Source organism: Sorex fumeus, unplaced genomic scaffold (assembly GCF_029834395.1).
Source record: "Sorex fumeus unplaced genomic scaffold, SorFum_2.1 ptg000156l, whole genome shotgun sequence".
NCBI classification, from domain to species: Eukaryota; Metazoa; Chordata; class Mammalia; order Eulipotyphla; family Soricidae; genus Sorex; species Sorex fumeus.
The window spans coordinates 708,244-726,577 of record NW_026606213.1 but is presented as its reverse complement, the minus strand read 5'-3'; the positions used below and the strand labels follow the sequence as shown (position 1 = coordinate 726,577).

Genomic DNA, 18,334 nt, shown 5'->3' with positions numbered 1-18,334 from the left:
CCGTATGGTCCTCCGGCCCTGCCAGCAGTGATCCCTGAGCACAGAACCCTGAGCGAGCCCGGAACACCTCCAGGTGTGGGGCCCCCATCCACAAAAAAGGCAGGTAGATATGTTGACCCTGTGAAGCTGTTTCAGCCTCTCCATCCTGCGTGTGTGTGTGCGTGTGTGTGTGTGAGTGTGTGAGTGTGTGCGCGCGCATATACACGCGTGTGCAGGTAAGACTACTCTGCCATTTTCATTTCTGGTATTTAGGCCACATTAAGTGCTTGGCTTGCTTGTGCCTGCTTGATCTCATTCTTGTTTCCATTCTTCCCCGCTTTTGTTTCTGTAGTCATTAACTTCCCTAATAACATCACAGGAAATTGAGCTGATGTCGGAGGATCGCAGGGCCCTGAGGTCAGAGAATCAATTGCTGGCGAAGGAGAAGCTCTCTCTGAAGTCAGAGAGAGAGTCATTGCTATTGAAGTTGAAGGAAGCGGAGGCCAAAAACTCTTCGCTGCGGGAAGAGCAGAGGAAGCTCTGGCTGTTGAACCAAGCGATTCTTTTCGATAAAGAGAAGGTCATCGAGGCCAGGCGGGCCGCAGAGAAGCTCTGGCAGGAGGAGCGGCTCGGCCGAGAAGCCCTCGAGGCGGAGAAAGAGAAAGTGCTGGAAGAGGGCAGGGCGGTGCAGGAGGAGCTCCAGAGGGTGCGCGCGGAGAACGACGCCCTGCAGGTCGCCAAGGTGGGGCTGCAGGCCCTGGTGGAGGAGCTGCAGATGAGCAAGAGCGGCCTGGTGGCCGAGTGTAAGAAGGGCCTGGAGGAGAGGGGCCAGCTGGAGGAGCATGCGAAGAAGCTGGTTCTGGAGAACCTATCCCTGGCCAAAGACAAGGACAACATCATCCAGAAGCTGCAGTGCTCCTACGAGGAGCTGGCTCGGGATCAGAAGTCGCTGGTGCAAGAGATCGAGGAGCTCACGGCCGAGAAGAAGTCGGCCCTCGAGAAGCAGTCGGCCCTCGAGGCGGCGCTGCAGGAGGCCCGGGACGCGGCCCGCAGCCTGGAGAAGACACACGCCAGCGTGCTGCAGGCCAAGGAGGCGCTTGACGCCGAGCGGCAGGAGGAGTGCCGGCGGCTGGCGGAGGACGGGCTCGCGGCACAGCAGGCCCTGGTGCAGGAGCGGGAGGCCCGTGCCCAGGAGACCCAGGCGGCCGCCCACGAGGCCAGCCAGCTGCGAGGCCGCCTGGGGCTGCTGGAGCAGGAGGTGGAGGAGCTGCGGGCGCGTGCCCAGGGGCTGCAGGCCGAGCACCTGGACCTGCTGGAGGAGAAGGCGCGGTCAGACAAGAAGGTGGCCGAGATCCTGCGGGAGAAGGAGCAGCTGGCCGGCAGTTACTTCCTCCTCCAGAAGGAGGTCAGTCGGCTGGCCCAGACCAGCAGCCACGTCTCGGCCAACCTTCTGGAGGCCCAGAAGGAGAACCGCCTGCTGAGAAAGGACAAGATCAGGCTCGCCATTAAAATCAGAGAGCTCGAGACGCTGCCGTCATTTACGGTAAAGTGGAGCAGGCCCGACCCCCGTTGGCCCCGGGCACCCCCTTGTAGCGGTTAAGAGGATTGCTCTTCGTCGGCACAAGGAGCAGTGGATCCCCACGGAACCCGTGTGTCACGGGCTGTTTGCTGCGGGCGCAGGGACAGCTCGTCACCACGTGCCTGCTGACCTCTAGGACAAGGCATAAGCTGTGAATAAAACCAAAAAGAACAGTATGTTCATATCCGGGGGGAGTTCTCACGGAAGATTGCACTGTGGCTCTTCAAGACGTAAGGGAAGTCATGAGAGAGGCACTAAGTTGTAAAGTAAAGCGGTGTCTTCCGGGGGGACTTTGAGCGGTTGCCCTGAGTCTGCTCACTTGGGACTCGGGGGTGCCCTGTGCCACCAGCAGTGTGCCCGGTGCAGGGCGGCCTGGACTCGAGGGTGCCTGGTGCCGGGCAGGTGTTCTCTCTTCCCAGCTCACTCAGGGTTTGCCTTTCTCCCACTCCCACACCTGTGCTCACGGCTCACATCTCCTCTCCTTCCTTCCCCCCCTCCCCCCAACGCTTTCCAACCAGGCCTGCTTAGCTGTCCGCTCATGTCATTTTTATTCTGTGTGAGGAATGGAGGCTCTCTGGGAGCACTAGGCTGTTTCGGGGCATCAGTCTTGCCGCTGAGCGGTTTAGACGTGAGTCCCCGAGGGGTGAGCGGCGCCCAGCGGGGGCCGGAACCACTGTGGCAGGTTTGTGTGGCGTTTCGCGCTGTGCTCTGCCACTGCGGCCAACCCCTCCCTGGCCCCCCGGCCTGGCTCAACGAGGTTTCTCTCTCCAGGCTGTGCAGACAGCGGAAGATGCCAGGCATTTTATGGAACAACTGTCCCAAGAGAAGACAGAGACCCTGGCCTCCCTGGAGGACACCAGGAACACCAATGCAAACTTGCAGAATGAGGTGGGTGATGGTGGTGACCAGGGCGTATAGGCCCGGCCTCAGCCTTGAGAAAAACCATATCCTGGGCCAGAGTGATAGCACAGCGGGGAGGGCGTTTGACTTACACACGCCAGACCCAGGTTCAATCCCCGGCATCCCATATGGTCCCCTGAGCACCGCCAGGAGTAATTGGTCCCTGGTTCTCGCATGGGACAGGAGGGGAAGTGTACCCCTGCGTGACCCCTGTATGACCCCTGGGGAGGTGCTGCGCGGAGTGACCACACAGGATCCGGGGGACATGGGGCGGCCTGGCCAGATCACTGAACAGCTGACCACTCCCAGACTGCTCGGAGGAGCAATGAGCCCGGCAGGGACTGGACGCCCCAGTTAGCTCGCCCAGAGCCTGGGCCGGGACAGGAAGAGAAGCCACATGTGTTGACATACGCAGCGTCTCAAGGCTCTTTGATGACCGTGAGAAGGCGAGCCAGTGCCCTCTGACCTCACAGCCCCACTTTCCTGGGCTCGAGTGACTGCTGACGGCCTGGGCTGCTCCTCCCTTGCCAGGAGTGATCCCTGAGAACAGAGCCAGGGCTTAGTTCCCACCCACCAAACAAACCAAACTGACTACCCACAAAGGTTATAGATAAGCATGTATACATACACAGACATGTACATATGTATATATGCGTGTATGCTTCAAAAGAGTCGGGGAATATCTACCATTTAAGATATCCGAGAATGGGGCCGGAGCTATAGCACAGCAGGTAGGGTGTTTGCCTTGCACGTGGCCAACCCAGGTTCCATCCCCGGCATCCCATATGGTCCCCGAAGCACAGCCAGGAGTAATTCCGGAGTGCAGAGCCAGGAGTCACTCCTGAGCAACGCCCGGTTGTAACCCCAAAATCCCCCCTCCCAAATGAATTGATTAATCACAATAAAAGAAGCCAAAAAGAAGGAAGCTGAGGAAGAAGGGACTGTGCTCACCTGGCACGCGTGAGAACCAGGGCCCGGGCACCTGCTGCCAGAACCCCACCCCCACACGCTCCCAGCACAAGAGGTGATGCTTACGGAGTGAAAGGCCCCATGGACAAGGACACATCCCTTCAGTCAAGGGGTCACGTCCTTGCCAGAGCCGAGAAGCCAGACCCCTCCACTGCCCTTACTCCTGCTGCTCTCCCAGAACCTGGGCTTCGGGCTCCCATAAAATTGGCAAATCTTCACTTTGCCAGAGTCGAACACCACTTTGAAGGGCCTCCTTCCCATCAGGAAGGTCCGGTCGCAAACGGAAACGTCCAGCAACATGTGACTGTCCCGGCCACGTTGCGCGTGCTCTGGGCGCAGAGCTGGGGGAGTCTGGTCCTCTGGGCTGCCTTCCTGCTTCTTGCTCCTGTCGAGGGAGACAGCTGGGTGGGGTCCTCTGGGGTGTGCACACTTGGCTGCAGATCCCAGTGCCCGCACCTACCATCAGCAGGCTCAGGTCTGGCCTGCGGCAGGAGTCAGCCTTGGGGCCTCCTTGATGTCTCTCCTTCCCCAACCCTCTTCCATCACACCCGGGCCTGCAGCGCTTTATAGTTTGAATCCTCTCTGAGGAAGGGGACCATCTGGGTCCCAGTGCCCTGAGGAGTTCCGCACACCCTCACTTCCTCACTTCCTGCACTTCTGTACTTAACAGCCGGTGGCCCTGGACGGCACATGTGGGCTGAAGTGAACTTTACATGTGGGCTGTGGACGTGGACCCTGCATGGGCTTGTTGGGAACTGAACATTTCCATGGTTTTTTTTATTTTTTTTTTCAGCTGGAGGAAGAGAGATCTGTGTTTCTTGGCTCCAGTGTGGGGGGGCCTGGGCACTCTCAGAGACTCCTCATCAGAACTTGCCCTGAGGGAGAAAAAGAATCAGTCTGTTTTTCTGGTTTTCTTTCTTCTTTCTTTGGGGGCCACACCTGACGATACTCCAGGCTTCCTCCTGGCTCTGCACTCAGGAATCACTCCTGGCTGCTCTCCGCTGGCCCCTGTGGGATGCCAGGGATCAAACCTGGGTTGGCTGCGTGCGAGGCAAGCACCTTTCCCGCTGTGCTATCACTCAGACCCAAACCTGCCAGTTTTTAAATGAAACATGAATGTTTGTGCCGACAGTCATGCTTGCTTTTGTAAAGTGGGATTTTTCCCCCCGTGGATTTTAAAGAAGTGAGTCTGTCTTTGTAGGAGAGGGAAGGCCCTCTTGACTCCCTGCTCTGAGAGGAACCGAGGGGGCCCAGCATGTCCTCCTGGGGTCTTCCCTGGGGCACCCGGGAGCTTGCGCTCAGGAAGGGAAAGGGGAGCTCTGGCTGCCTCAAACCCTGGGGTGGGGACTGGAAGCGGGGCCCAGCCTCCTCTGTGGCGGGCTCCGATGGCTCCCGCAGATGGCTCACCGTCTCACGCTCTCCTTTACCACAGATTGATTTCCTGAATTCCGTGATTGTGGACCTCCAAAGAAAGAATCGGGACCTCAACAATAAAGTGGAGATGATGTCCGAGGCTGCTCTCCAGGAAGGGGGACGACCTCAACAATTGAACAATTACGACAACAATGGTTTCGGCCCGGCCACCCCATTCTCTGCACTGTGCAGAAATCTCCAGCAGTTGATGGATGACCTAACAGTGTACTTGTGAAACACCTATAATAACCAATTTACTGTTTTTATAAGCTTTACTTTTTTTGACTGTGCGTTTAGATGATGTATGATGAGAAATTCAACATTAATTCTTTTGGATTTTCTTATCACAAAAAAATTAAATGAAGGACCTCAACCATCAGAAGTTTATCATCCAGTTTGAATCTATTTTTTTCACTTGAATGTTTTCTAGTTCTGTAAAAAGTGATAAATAATGTACCATCCAGGCTACATGTATAATAAGAACTTCTATCATTGTATATATGCTTTTGATGTATTTTCCTCTGGAGATTATCAACTGTCTGACAAGTGAAAGATCTGTATCAATTGAAATTTTTAGTAATAACCATTATTGAAATTGTTTCACAAACTATGTAAAGCAGTATTAAAATTTGAGCAAACAAGTGTCCTATATCTACTTTAATAAAATTATTTCTTTTTGCCAGTGATAACTGATTATGCTCAGGTTCATTTATAAAAGAGTTTTGGCTAACACTCAAGAATTATAGAGTCAAATAAGTCAAACAGTTTCTACCATGGAATTCTGATACACCAATTTCTTTTTGTTTCTTTATGTTTGTGCCACACCTGGTGATGTCTTAGGGCTTATTCATGGCTCTGCACTCAGGAATCACTCCTGACAGTGCTTGGGCAGACTATATGGAATGTCAGGGATTGAAGCCAGATTGGCCAAAGCAAATGCCCTACCAGCTGCACTATTGCTCTGGGCCTGTAAACCATTTTCTTAAAAGCGTTTATCTTGGGCTAAAGAGATAGTGCAGTGAGTAGGGTACTTGCATGTGGCTGATCTGGGTTCGATGGCAGGAATCCCATCCAGTCATCTGTGCCCTGGCAGGAGCAATCTCTAAGTGCAGAGGCAGGAGTAAACCCTAAGAAGCACTGGGTTGGGGGTATGGTGCCACCAGCAGGTCAGTCTGTACCTGTGAGGCGAGTGCATCAGCAGCCTGATGGCGCCTTCAGACTTCCAGGTACCCCAAATTGCTGCCGTGCATTTGGCCAGACCCCAAAAACTTGAGGCAGAGTTGACCAAGAAAGTAAACAGGTAAAAGATATGTGGGAGATATACCCACAAACCACCTCCAGTTCAGCTATATAATTGGAGACATGGCCGCTCTGGTTCCTGATTGAACTGCTTAACGGCCATGATCCCAGAGACTCAGAAACAAATCTCAAAACCCAATGGTTTTTGGCAGAGATGTGTCCAGTCCCTGTAGTAGGTTAGAGGCGCTGGGCCACCCCAGGTAGGAATAGATTTCGTGCCCTGGCCTGTTCTCCCTGGCAGCCCACTGGCCGCCATCCTCCAGAGGCCACTGGACAATCAGGTTTGGGCCCACAGTGATGAGACACGTAGGGCCTCATGGGATGGGGGTGGAGCTGGCCCTTTCCTCCCCAACGAGACCCCCAAGTTGTCACCCACAAACGGCCTCTCTGGCTTCTGATCGAGCTGTTTAACAGCCATGATCTCAGAGACTCAGAAACAAATCTCGAAACTCAGCAACTTTTGGCAGAAATGCGTCCAGATCGCACAATAGGTTACTGTTGCCGGGCCACCCCGGGGGGGAAAGGGTGCTGTCCCTCCACCTGCTCCTCCTTGGGGGCTCGGTGGCCACCATCCGCCAGAGGCCATTGGACAGTCAGGTTTGGGCCCACAGTGACGAGACACGTAGGGCCTCACGGGATGGGGGTGGAGCTAGCCCTTTCCTAAACAAAAAGACCCCAAGTCGTCACCCACAAACGGCCTCTCTGGCTCCTGATTAAGGTGCTTAATGGCCATGATCCCAGAGACTCAGACACAAATCTCAGAATCCAGTGGCTTTTGGCAGAAATGCATCTGGACCCTGCAGTAGGTTACTGTCGCTGGGCCGTTCCAGGGAGGAAAGGGTGCTATCCCCTCCACCTGCTCCCCCTTGGCAGCTCGGTGGCCGCCATCCTCCAGAGGCCATTGGACAGTCAGGTTTGGGCCCTCAGTGATGAGACATGTGGGGCCTCACGGGATGGGGGTGGGACCAGCCCTTTCCTCCCCATCCCAGCAAGACCCCTAGTCACCGACCACTAACGGCCTTTCTGGCTCCCGATCAATCTGCTTAACGGCCATGATCCCACAGACTCAGGAACAAATCCTGGAACCCAGCAGGTTTTGGGAAGAAATTCCTCCAGATTTAATTGTTAAAATTTTGGAATTTCAAAATCGCACAGCCACTACTACAACCACGTGACATCATATGTTATTCATAACCAGGAATAGAAAACAAATTGTCTACTGTTGCCCTTTCAGCAGCTCTGAGTGTTGGGGTAAAATCCCAAATAATAATGGTGGGTCCAGTGTCAAAATATTGAATGTAATCAAAGTAGAGAGAGCGCAATGTGAAAATCATCTCTCCACAGGTAGGGGGAGGGTGTGGGATGGGGGCATACTGGGGTTTTTGGTGGTGGAGAATGGCACTGGTGAAGGTACGGGTCTTTCATTTTATAACCAAGATTTAAACCCGAAAGCTTTGTAACTGCTCTCATGGTGATTCAATAAATAAAATTATAAAAAAATGAAAAAAAATAGAACAACTGGGTGAGGTTTAAAGGCAAAAAACCCAAAACAAATAAAACCTCTATTGCATTATTGCAAAGCTTCATAACCAATGTAGCCTAAAATGAATACCTTCAGTGATTCTCCATAGCTATTTGACAAGACGAAAATAAAGGGACACCATGCAGTACAGACACCATCAATCCATAAAGTCTGGGAAAGAAACTGGAAGTTGCTATATTATTAATCCAAAATTAACAGAACCAAAGATGCTTATAAGCACCAACTCCTTTACGTTTGCAGCACATGTGTCCTCAGGTTGATTTTTCTGGAAAAAAATCTTGAGCAAGAACGTTACTTTTAGCCTACATAATTGAATACCTGAAAGATAGGTCCATGACAATTGGGCCCTAGAAAAGCAAGTCCCAGCCCATATCCTGCCCTGCAGCTGCGTCCTGTTGATAGCACCAAGGACACCCATCTTCTTCTTGTTGCCCCTGGAATTCACCAAAAAAGGTCATGGGGCCAGAGAAGGCCTGATTGGCTGCCTGCGTGCAGCATCTAATGTGATCATTCGAAGGTATTGGGTGATTTGTGCGCTGGCTTTTCTGAGACGGCGGGAAGTTGCCCTATAAGAAGCTCCCTCTGAAGAGGCTCGGGGCTCTCAGCCACTGACGGTTTGCGGTCATGCTGTGAGCCTGAGCATGCTCGAATAAACCTCTTGCTTTTGCATGGACTTGGTCTCTCAGCGTTTTCCTTGACAGGTGAGGCTGTCCTGAGCTCGGACCCTAACAAATATAGTGAGACATTTGGCCTACAAATGCTGTTCTCCTTCTGATAATCACTTATTCTAAGAAATAGATGTTCTATGTGGAGGGAGATTAGTCATTGCTTTCAGTCTGTTTCAGTCTGAGGACGTTATCCCCCTGATCCCACACTTTTTTCTTCCCATATTTCCATATCTTAATCCTCGCAGTGTCCTTATTTCAAGCCTGTTTAGCTCGATCTGGCCACAGGCAATAGGTGATTTTTAAAAAAACTTGTGTGCCAGTTACATGAGAAGTGTGCCCAGTGTATGAATGCAGACGACTCAGCTATGTGTAGTACCTCTGCTCAAAACAGCTTGTGAACGCACAGTGACCACTGTTAAGGCAAGAAGAAATAGGAAACAACGGGTCTCTGGTGTCATGAGATGAGTGGCTAGCAGGTGGGGACAAAGAAGCCATATTGCCTGGATTCTGGAGATTGTCAGGAAAACCTAGAAATCGGGTAAGACCTTTCAAAAATCATGCTTAAGATAAACTGAATACAGGGAAGGATAAGCTGCCAAGAGCAGAAGACTATCATTTAATAAAGACTCCCTGGATGATCCCCAAGACACCGACAGACCCAAAGTCCAAGGTGAGCAGCTCCAAACAAGTACAAAAGAAACGCACTGAAACTTTCGGACCACACTCCTACGAATAAGCCCATCACTGTTGGGGATCCAGGAAACTTGAACCTCAAGGTCACGTTCAACAAGAGTAAAAAGGTAGTATTCAGGGAAAAGGCAGCCTCTGAAAATCTGCTCAACATTCTAAAACATTTATTTGTAAGTTACTGTGTAACTATACTTAAGTCACACGCCATGGATTGATACACACGTGCACCTCACCAGCAAATTCCAAGTAGGCCACGAAATAAAAGCCTTAGGATTGCAGTGCAACCCACACGCAAGACACAGGTGGATGTTTTGGCTCAGAACTACGGACAGAACCCAGAGCCTCGCCGCCAGGCACCACGTGGCAGCATCTTCAAGACGAAACCAGTGAGGTCTGCCGCCTACGGCCACTGTGGGCACCGTGCCCGGCAGGGTGTCGAGACACCGCCCCACGGCCGAGCGCGACTCTGCCCAGGGTGCTGAAAGGCGACTCGGGCGGTCCCATGCCCGGGGGCGCGCACGGCACCCCAGGGCGCCCGCCCCTTCCGCCGCGGAAACCCGGTGTCTGCAGGGTCCAGACGCAGGGACGGCCGTCGGCGGGGGCAGGCAAACGGCCTGGCCCGGTCCCTGCCTGCATCCCTGGGGAAGTCGGCGGACGCGGCGCCGAGAAGGCAGGCGGAGTCCGGGTCCGGGCTCCCCAGCCCCGAGCTCTTCCCTCGGACCCTTCCCGCTCCCCTCAAACTCCTCCGCAAAGAAGAGCGTTTGACCTCGGCGAGGAGCAAAGGAACCAACACGCGGGGACTCGGGCCCAGGGAGCCCCCTCGGCCGCCGGAACACCCAGGCGGACCCGCTCACCTGCGCGCCCCCGGGAGCCGGCAGCGCCCGGCGCCCAGGGGAGCGCGCGTGGGGGAGGGCGCACGCGGGGGGCGGGGAAGCCCGAGGGAACCGGCTCCCTCGGACCACTGAGACGCAGCGGCTGAGCCCGGACCCCCACGGAGAGAACCCCGCCGCCCCACTGCGCGGACCCCCTGGGACGGAGAGGCCCGTCCACGCCCGGCTCTCCCGTCCGCGCCCACGCACCTGTGTCGCGGGGCCCCGCAGGACCGAGCCCTGCCCTGAAACCGCGCCCGAAGCGGCCCCGAGGCTGGGGCAGGTCAGGTCCTCCCAGCGGTGGGGCTGTGGCAGGAATCAACGGAAGGAAACGGGGACCGGGATCTCAGGCAAGCAGGCTCAGGTGTCGTGCAGGTGAGGCCACGCCCCCAGGCATCACGCAGGTGAGGCCACGCCCCCAGGCGGCACGCAGGTGAGGCCACGCCCCCCCTCCCCGGTATCCTACAGGTGAGGCCACATTGGGAAATGTGCACTGGGAAAAGGAGGGGTGTTGGAACGTTGAACAATTAAAATTCAATCATGAACAATCTTATAACTGTATCTCATGGTGATTCACTTTTTTTTAAGCTGGAGAAAAAAAAGAATAGAAAGCACAAGTATTTCAAGAAGGCCTCAAATAAAATTAACCTTCAGGAAGAATGCACGAGCAGACATCCCACACTCTGGCTTTGCAACAACTGGTGAGGAGAGGATATGACAATCTCTACTCTAAGGATGCACTCAGCACCAAGATGTTGTGTGGAAACAAAACCAATCATGCCAGCGGTCAGAGAGATTACAGCCGGTAGGGTGCTTGACTTGTACACTGCTGATCTGGATTGGATTTGATTCTCCGCATTCCATATGACCCTGGAGCACCGTCAGGAGTGCTCCCTGAGCACAGCACCAGGAGTATTTATTTTTTAAGAATAATGCCACTGTACATAAACAATGTGGGAAATCCATGTGAGCAAGCAAACTAGGAAAGGCAGCCCAGTAAGAACCATGACCTGGTGCTTGAGCGATTGCACAGCAGATAGGGCATTTGCCTTGCACGTGGCCAACCTGGGTTTGATTCCCAGCATCCCATGGGTCCCCCAAGCACCGCCAGGAGTAATTCCTGAGTGCAGAGCCAGGAGTAACCCTTGTGCATCGCCAAGTGTGACCCAAAAAAAAAAAAAAGACCCCGTGGATGCCCACCTATAAACAAGATGGTCAGACTTCTTCGTCAAGACCCTGAACAATCGGTTTGAGGCTATTCATGTTCCTAGAACAAACAGACGTCATTGGGCTACACTAGCACACACAGGGACAATGCAGACGTTACTGGAGCCTGCTCGAGCAAATCAATGATTAACGAGAAGTCAAGCAATCGAGGGACTTCGGGTAACTGGATGAGGAAAAGCAATGTTTATTTTTTTATTATATATATATTTTTTGCTTTTTGGGTCACACCTAGCGATGTTCAGGGGTTCCTGACTGCACTCAGGAATTACTCCTGGCGGTGCTTGGGGGACCGTATAAGATGCCAGGGATCGAACCCAGGTCAGCCACGTGCAAGGCAAATGCCCTACCCGCTATGCTATCACCCCGGCCCCAGAAAAGCAATGTTTTAAAGCACAGATCTCTAAACCCTTGGATCCAGACGATAGAAACGGAAGAAGGAAAGTGTGAGAAGAGATAGATGAGATGAAATGGGAACTCAGGTACATCAGTGGTAGTTACAAAATGATAGAGATAAATATTCAAACCGCAGAGTTAATAACACCGAAATTCCAAGATTCAAACGTTCATAACAAGATTTTCAAGGTGCCTGTCAAGATGACACATTCGGACTGGGGGAGGGATGGAGGAGAGAGAGTCCAGAAACACCGGTGGAGGGATTGGGGATGGAACATTGGACGCCGAAAGCCACTCTCTGAATAACTTTGTGATTCTTGTTGCTTTAGCACGGCACTGTCCCTCCGTTGTTCCTCGATTTGCAAGAGTGGGCCAAGGAACGTCTCCGTTTTGAGTCTTCTTGTGGGTCTGGCAGGTGGGATACGACACGGGTAGCTTGCTAGGCTTTGCCCTGCGGCGAGATGCTCTGGGGAGCTTGCCGGGCTCTCCAAGAGGGGCGGAGGAATTGAACCCGGCCCGGAGGTCAAAGAGGATGCAATCCTGAAAAGAAAGTGGATGGATTATTCCCCGCCCGCCCGCATCCCCGAGACACACACGCCCAGACTTGGGGCTGGCGGGGAGGCCCGGGGGGGGGGGGGGGGGGGGGGGGGGGGAGCGGCGAGCCACCGCGGCCCTCAGCCGACATCCCTTTTCGGAGCCAGCTCCAGAAGGCAATGGGAGAGATTCAGAAGTCCAGAAAGACCTCGGGGGAAAAAAAAATCTAAGTCCTCTTCCTTCTCGGTCCAGGAACCAGGTGCCCCCACAGGCTCCCAGCCGGACCCCGCCACGCAGCGATGCAGTGCCTGCGGCAAAGGGCCAGGCCTCGGGTCCAGGGGCACGTGCTCAGCCGGGTCCTCGGCCCTGCCCCGAGCCGCTGCAGACCCGAGAGCTACGCCGCCCGGGCTCAGCCGGCGCAAGGACCGGCCCCGGCAAGGGCGTCCCCGGGCTCAGGCCGTGCCGCTGTGGACCCCGGAGCCAGCTACGCGGCAGCCGCCGGGCGAGGGACGGGCCACGGCGACCCTCGGAGCTTAGCTACGCACCCGCCGGGGAGGGCCATACATTTATTTTTAAAAATCTATTTATTTAAAAAAATTACATCTTATTATCTCATTCCTACTTTGGACAAACTTGCAGGCTATCGAATGTAGCCTGCCCACAGGGCAGAGTCTGGCAAACTCCCCGTGGCGTACCAAATATGCCAAATACCAGTAACAATGATGGGGCTCATTCTCCTAAAGAGCCTTGAATATAATCTCAGGGCTAGGATGAAGGAGACGTTACTGGGGCCTGCTCGAGGCAATCGACGATTAACAGGATGATGAAATGAAATGAAAAAAAAATTATAGAAAAAAAAAGGGGAAAGCCAGCAAGCCGGCAAGGAAAAGAGGAGTCCATCCTGAGGGGGTCCCGACAGGACCAAAGAGAAAAGCAGGGCCCGGGTCTCGCTGGTGGAGCACAAGCGGGCCCGGTGGACGGGCGGGGGCTCCCTCCCCTCCTGCCTGGGTCCTGGTCTGGCGGACCCGTGAGCACCGAAGTTTGTGGGTCTGTCCCTGGGCCTCCCGGTCATCCGTCGTGAAAAAAAATCATAAAAAAAAAAAAGATTAAACAAGAGAGAGAGAAACGCCGGCCAGCAAAAGAGTACATCCCCAGGACCCTGGCAAGCTCCCAGTGACCTATTCGATCTGCCAAACACAGTAACGTGTCTCCCAATGTCACTGGACCCGCTGGAACAAATCCACGGACAACGGAAGGACAGTGACATTTAATACTTGAAATACCAGTTTCCCTGTCAGTTCCAACTTAAGTCTAGCAACAGAGGAACTTATAACAATTGACAGTGGTAGGCTTACCAACATGATTTAAGATTGAATTTAGGCTTAAGTACACGGTTTCCGCTGGTTTATCTGTATTTAAGGTTTTCGTTTTATGCTTGTTCTGACCTATAGAGTTGCGATCTTATAAAGATGTAAAAGGTAAAGGTAAAAGGTAAAGGCCCTCCCGTTGATCGTCGATTTGCTCGAGCGGGCCCAGTAACGTCTCCATTGGAGACTTTGTTGTTACTGTGTCTGGCATATCGAATACTCTCGGTAGCTTGCCGGGCTCTCCGAGAGGGGCGGAGGAATCGAACTCGGGTCGGCCATGTTGGCCGCTTGTAAGGCGAACGCCCTACCCGCTGTGCTATCGCTCCAGCCCTATATATAGTCAGAATGTGAGTCGGAACCTATTTATAATATATATATTTTGCTCGAGCGGGCCCAGTAACATCTCCATCGTGAGACTTGTTACTGTGTTTGGCATATTGAGTACGTCACGGGTAGCTTGCCAAGCTCTGCCGTGCGGGCGAAATACTCTCAGTAGCTTGCCGGGCTCTTTTTGCTTTTTGGGTCACACCCGGCGATGCTCAGGGGTTACTCCTGGCTCATGTACTCAGGAATCACTCCTGACGGTGCTTGGGGGACCCTATGGGATGCTGGGAATCGAACCCGGGTCAGCCGCGTGCAAGGCAAACGCCCTACCCGCTGTGCTATCGCTCCAGCCCGGAACCTATTTATAATATTTGAAAAATCAACTTCCTTGTCAGTTATGCTTAAAATAAGTGCCAAGTTCTAGAATTCAGCTACGCATAGTTTACAAGTTCTGAACTGGTAATGGTACGATTACAAACGTGACTTTTTTCAGGTTGAATTTAGGCTTAAGAACAGGATTACTTTTGGTTTGGCTCTAAGTGTCATTTAGCCTTTTGTGTCATGTATAGAGTTGCAATATTATTAATATAGGTACAATGTGAGTCTGAACCTGTACCTAATGCTTTAAACACCAATTTCCTGTAAGTTCAAACTTAAGTCTAGGGACAGAATATCTTATAAGAATTGATAGTGGTAGGCTTACGGACAATTTTAAGATTGAATTTAGGCTTAAGTACATGGTTTCTACCATTTGGTGTTTTTGTTTCATGCTTGTATTGACCTGTAGAGTTGCTGTCTTAAGTGAGTGAGGCGGAAACTATGTCTCTTCTTTGAAAAGTCCATTTCCCTCTCAGTTACTTTTAAAATGAAAGACAAGTTAAGCTATTCATAGTTTACCAGTTCTGAATTGACAGTGGTATGATGATGAACATTTTTTGTTTTAAGGTTGAATTTCGGCTTATGTACCCGGTTTCTTCTGCTTTAGTTGTAGTGTTTTGTTGAAGGCCTTGCTTGGACGTATAGCTCTGCGATTTTATTAAAAGGTGAGATGTACAATGTGAGCCTGAACTTATGTCTAATATTTGAGAAACCAATTTCCTGATCAGTTATTGTTACAACGAAGTCTAGGGCAGAATGAAATTATGCACTGCATACGGGTTATGAATAGATGTTTGTATGAGTACAGATATTATTTAGTTTTATTTTATTTATTTTTTTAATTATTATTCAGATTTTATAAGTTTAGATTGGGCTACTTTATACGGTTTCTGCTGGATTAGCGGTGCAATTTAGGGTGTAGATCATTGCCTGTTTTGATGTATAAAGAGTTGTTGTATCATTATGGGCATCATTCATTTTAAGGTTGAGTGTAGGCTTAAGTACAAGGTTTCTGCTGGTTTAGCTATAACATTCATTTAGGGTTTTGATTTATGCTTGTTTTGACATACAGAGTTTGATCTTTTTATGATAGGCACAATGTGAACATGAACCAACATGTACTACATGAAACACCAATTTATTGAGCAGTTATATTTAAAATGCAAGCCTAGATGTAGATGTTTGTATCATTAAGGACATTAATGTTTGTTTAGGATTGGGGTAGGCTTAAGTACACAATTACTATTGGTGTCATTTAGCGTTCTGTGTCATGCTTGTTTTGACGTATAGAGTTGCGATATTATTAATATAGATACAATATGAGTCTGAACCTATGTCTACTATTTGAAACACCAATTTTCTTATCAGTTACGTTTAAAATGTAAGTCTAGTTCTAGAATGGAGCTATGCATATCTTATAGAATTGATAGTGGTACGATTACTGACATTAATTGTTCTAAGGTTTCTGCTGGTTTAGCTATGAATTTCATTTAGGGTTTTGATTAATGCTTGTTTTGTAATAGTTTGATCATTTTAAGATAGGTACTATGTAAACCTGAAGCAATGTGCATTACATGAAGTAACATATTGTACAGTTATATTTAACATACAAGTACACATGTAGATGTTTGTATCATTAAGGACATGATTAAGTGATTAAGGACATTAATGTTTGTTTAGGATTGGGGTAGGCTTAAGTACACGATTACTGCTGGTGTAGCTCTAAGTGTCATTTAGTGTTCTGTGCCATGCTTGTTTTGATGTATAGAGTTGCGATATTATCAATATAGGTACAATGTGAGTCTGAACCTATGCCCAGTATTTGAAACACCAATATCCTTGTCATTTTTGTTTAAAGTGTAAGTCTAGTTCTAGAATGGAACTCTGCATATCTTATAAAATTGATAGTGGTACGATTACTGACATTGTTTTATAGCTTCTGCTGGTTTCGCAATGTCCTTTAACGTTTCATTTAATGCATCTTTTGATGTAAATAGTTGCGAACCTATTAGTATAGGTACAATATGGTCCTGAACCTTTGTCTAATATTTGAAATACCAATTTCCTTGTCAGTTCTAACTTAAGTGTAGGGCACCAGGGGGTCACCTAGAGTGACAGAGAAGTGGAAATGCAGGAGCAGGAGGGGCACCGCTGAGGGGCCGGGGGCAGGGCGGGGCGGCACACACCTGGGATTCCCCAGAGACGAAGAGGACTGCGGGGTGCTTCATGCCCGGGTGCATGGAGTGCAGCTTGTACTGCATGTGGAAGTGGAAGATTTCGGGGGGCACGTAGTCAGGTGGGCAGCCTGTGGGAGACGAGAGGGCTGCTGGGACCCGGGCTCGCTCTCTGCCTCCTCGGGGTTGCTGGACTCTAACAGGACTGACCAGTCCTGGAGATCTGGGGTGCAGTTAACTCTGGGTTGCTCTGACTGTCGGCATGCCCTGTCCCTCACTGGTCAGCGCTTCCGATATGCTTTTTTCGCCTTTTGGGTCAGACCTGGCGATACTCAGGGTTGACTCCTGACTCTGCACTCAGGAATTGCTCCAGGCTGTGCTCAGGGGCCTCTGTGGGATGTCGGAGATCGAACCTGGGTCGGCCGCACGCAAGGCAAACGCCCTCACGACCGGACTCTCGCTTCCGCCCAAGCGTCTGGTTTTCTGCCCACCCCCGTGGACGGCTCTATTGCAGGTACCTTAGGGAAGGAGCAGGCCTCGATGGGGCACTTGAACTCATCTGGGGAGAGACGGGAGGGCAGAGGATGAGTGGGGACCCACCCGCAGGCCTCCTGGGAACTGCGGGGAAGGGGCCACGGGGGAGACCTGCGTGCTGCCTGCTGGCGCAGCCCCTCTCAGGTCCCGGCACCAGTGACGGCAGCGACCCAAGGGCTGGCCCCCAGCTCTGAGGGTTGGGGGGCCCGTGGCGGGACGCCAGTGCAGCCTGGCCCCGAGAGGCCCCCTGACCGTAGCGGGGTCGTCCCTGGTGAGGCCGGCTTCCGGGACTCTGCAGGCTGGGCAGAGTTGGTGCTGGGCAAGGCACCCCCACACCCTGCGCTCTCGAGGCCAGACCGTACACAGCTCCCCTGGCCTTCTCCTCCTGGCCTGGGGAGGCCCGAGGCGGGGGCTCGGCCTGGCTGCCCCCCTGCTGTCCCCCTTCACTTCTGGCCCACCTCTGGGGCGGAAGCAGATGTTTCCAGCAAGGCACTCGCCGATGCCCCTGACTGTCCAGAGCAGGACTGAGGGACAGGGCAGCGGCCCCCCGCCCCCCCTCACTGTGCATTTTACAGCCTGCTGCTGGCTATTTCTGGGAGGAGGGTGGCCCATACACGGCAATGCTCAGTGATCCCTCCTGGTGGGACCCATGGCACCCTCTGGGGTGCCGGGGATGGAACCCAGGTGGGCCATGGGCACAGTCAGCGCCCTGCCCGCCAGCCAGTGGCTAGGGGCCCACTCACCTTCCCTGGGGTGCAGCGGCTGGGTCCAGTCGTGGCCGCTGGGCGTGAGCGTGACCGTGACCTTGTCCAAGCAGCAGAAGCCGGTCTTACACTCGTTGGGGAGGAAGCTCAGCCGGTCGCCCCCGTCCCGCCGGGGGAAGGGGCAGAAGATGTCGTGCACCTGTGGGTGGGAGTGGCCACGTCAGCTGTGGTGGCAGGGGTGGGGCCACGAGAAGGCGGGGGAGGGGGCCCCCTGGGGCCTTGCGTTGATCCACACGTCGGTGACCTCCTCGTAGATGGCGAAGGGCTGGACGGAGCTGGACACGGCCCTGGCGAAGGCGCGCCACTGCTCCTCGGTGTCCGTCGCGGGGATGAACAGGGCCGGGGGCAGGAGCACGTGCTGCAACCGCTGCTGGGGCCGGTCCAGGAACGTGGCCCAGGCGCTGCGAGGGGAGGTGGGGGGAGGGGCGTGCAGGCGGGTCACCGGAGCCGGCCTCGTGAGCACTGACCCAGGAGACCCCGCCCGCACACCAGTTTTGAGATGGGCCAAGGCTTGAGGGAGGCCAGCGGGGCCGGGAGCACCCCAGAATCTCACAGTCCTGGAACAGCAGGGAGGGCATTGGCCTCGCCTGGGTCCAACCAGACCGGAACCCCAGTCCGTGCTGGATGTGTGGGGCAGGAGGGTTGCGCGGGGACTGAGCAGCCTGCGACCTTGTCAGGCTGAGGGGACAGGCTGCGGCCACCCCTGCTGTCTCTGCAGACCTTTGTGGTC

At 52.9% G+C, this 18,334-nt stretch overlaps 1 protein-coding gene across 1 annotated transcript in view; it reads right to left on the bottom strand.

The window, feature by feature from the left end:
• Nucleotides 1-11,699: 11,699 nt before the first annotated feature.
• Nucleotides 11,700-18,334, bottom strand: part of LOC130016543 (dipeptidyl peptidase 9-like) — a 46,474-nt gene continuing 39,839 nt past the window's right edge. The window contains 5 exon segments of the mRNA XM_056107263.1: nt 11,700-11,744; nt 16,319-16,437; nt 16,585-16,614; nt 17,584-17,743; nt 17,828-18,005. Coding sequence (XP_055963238.1) covers nt 11,700-11,744; nt 16,319-16,437; nt 16,585-16,614; nt 17,584-17,743; nt 17,828-18,005 — 532 coding nt within the window.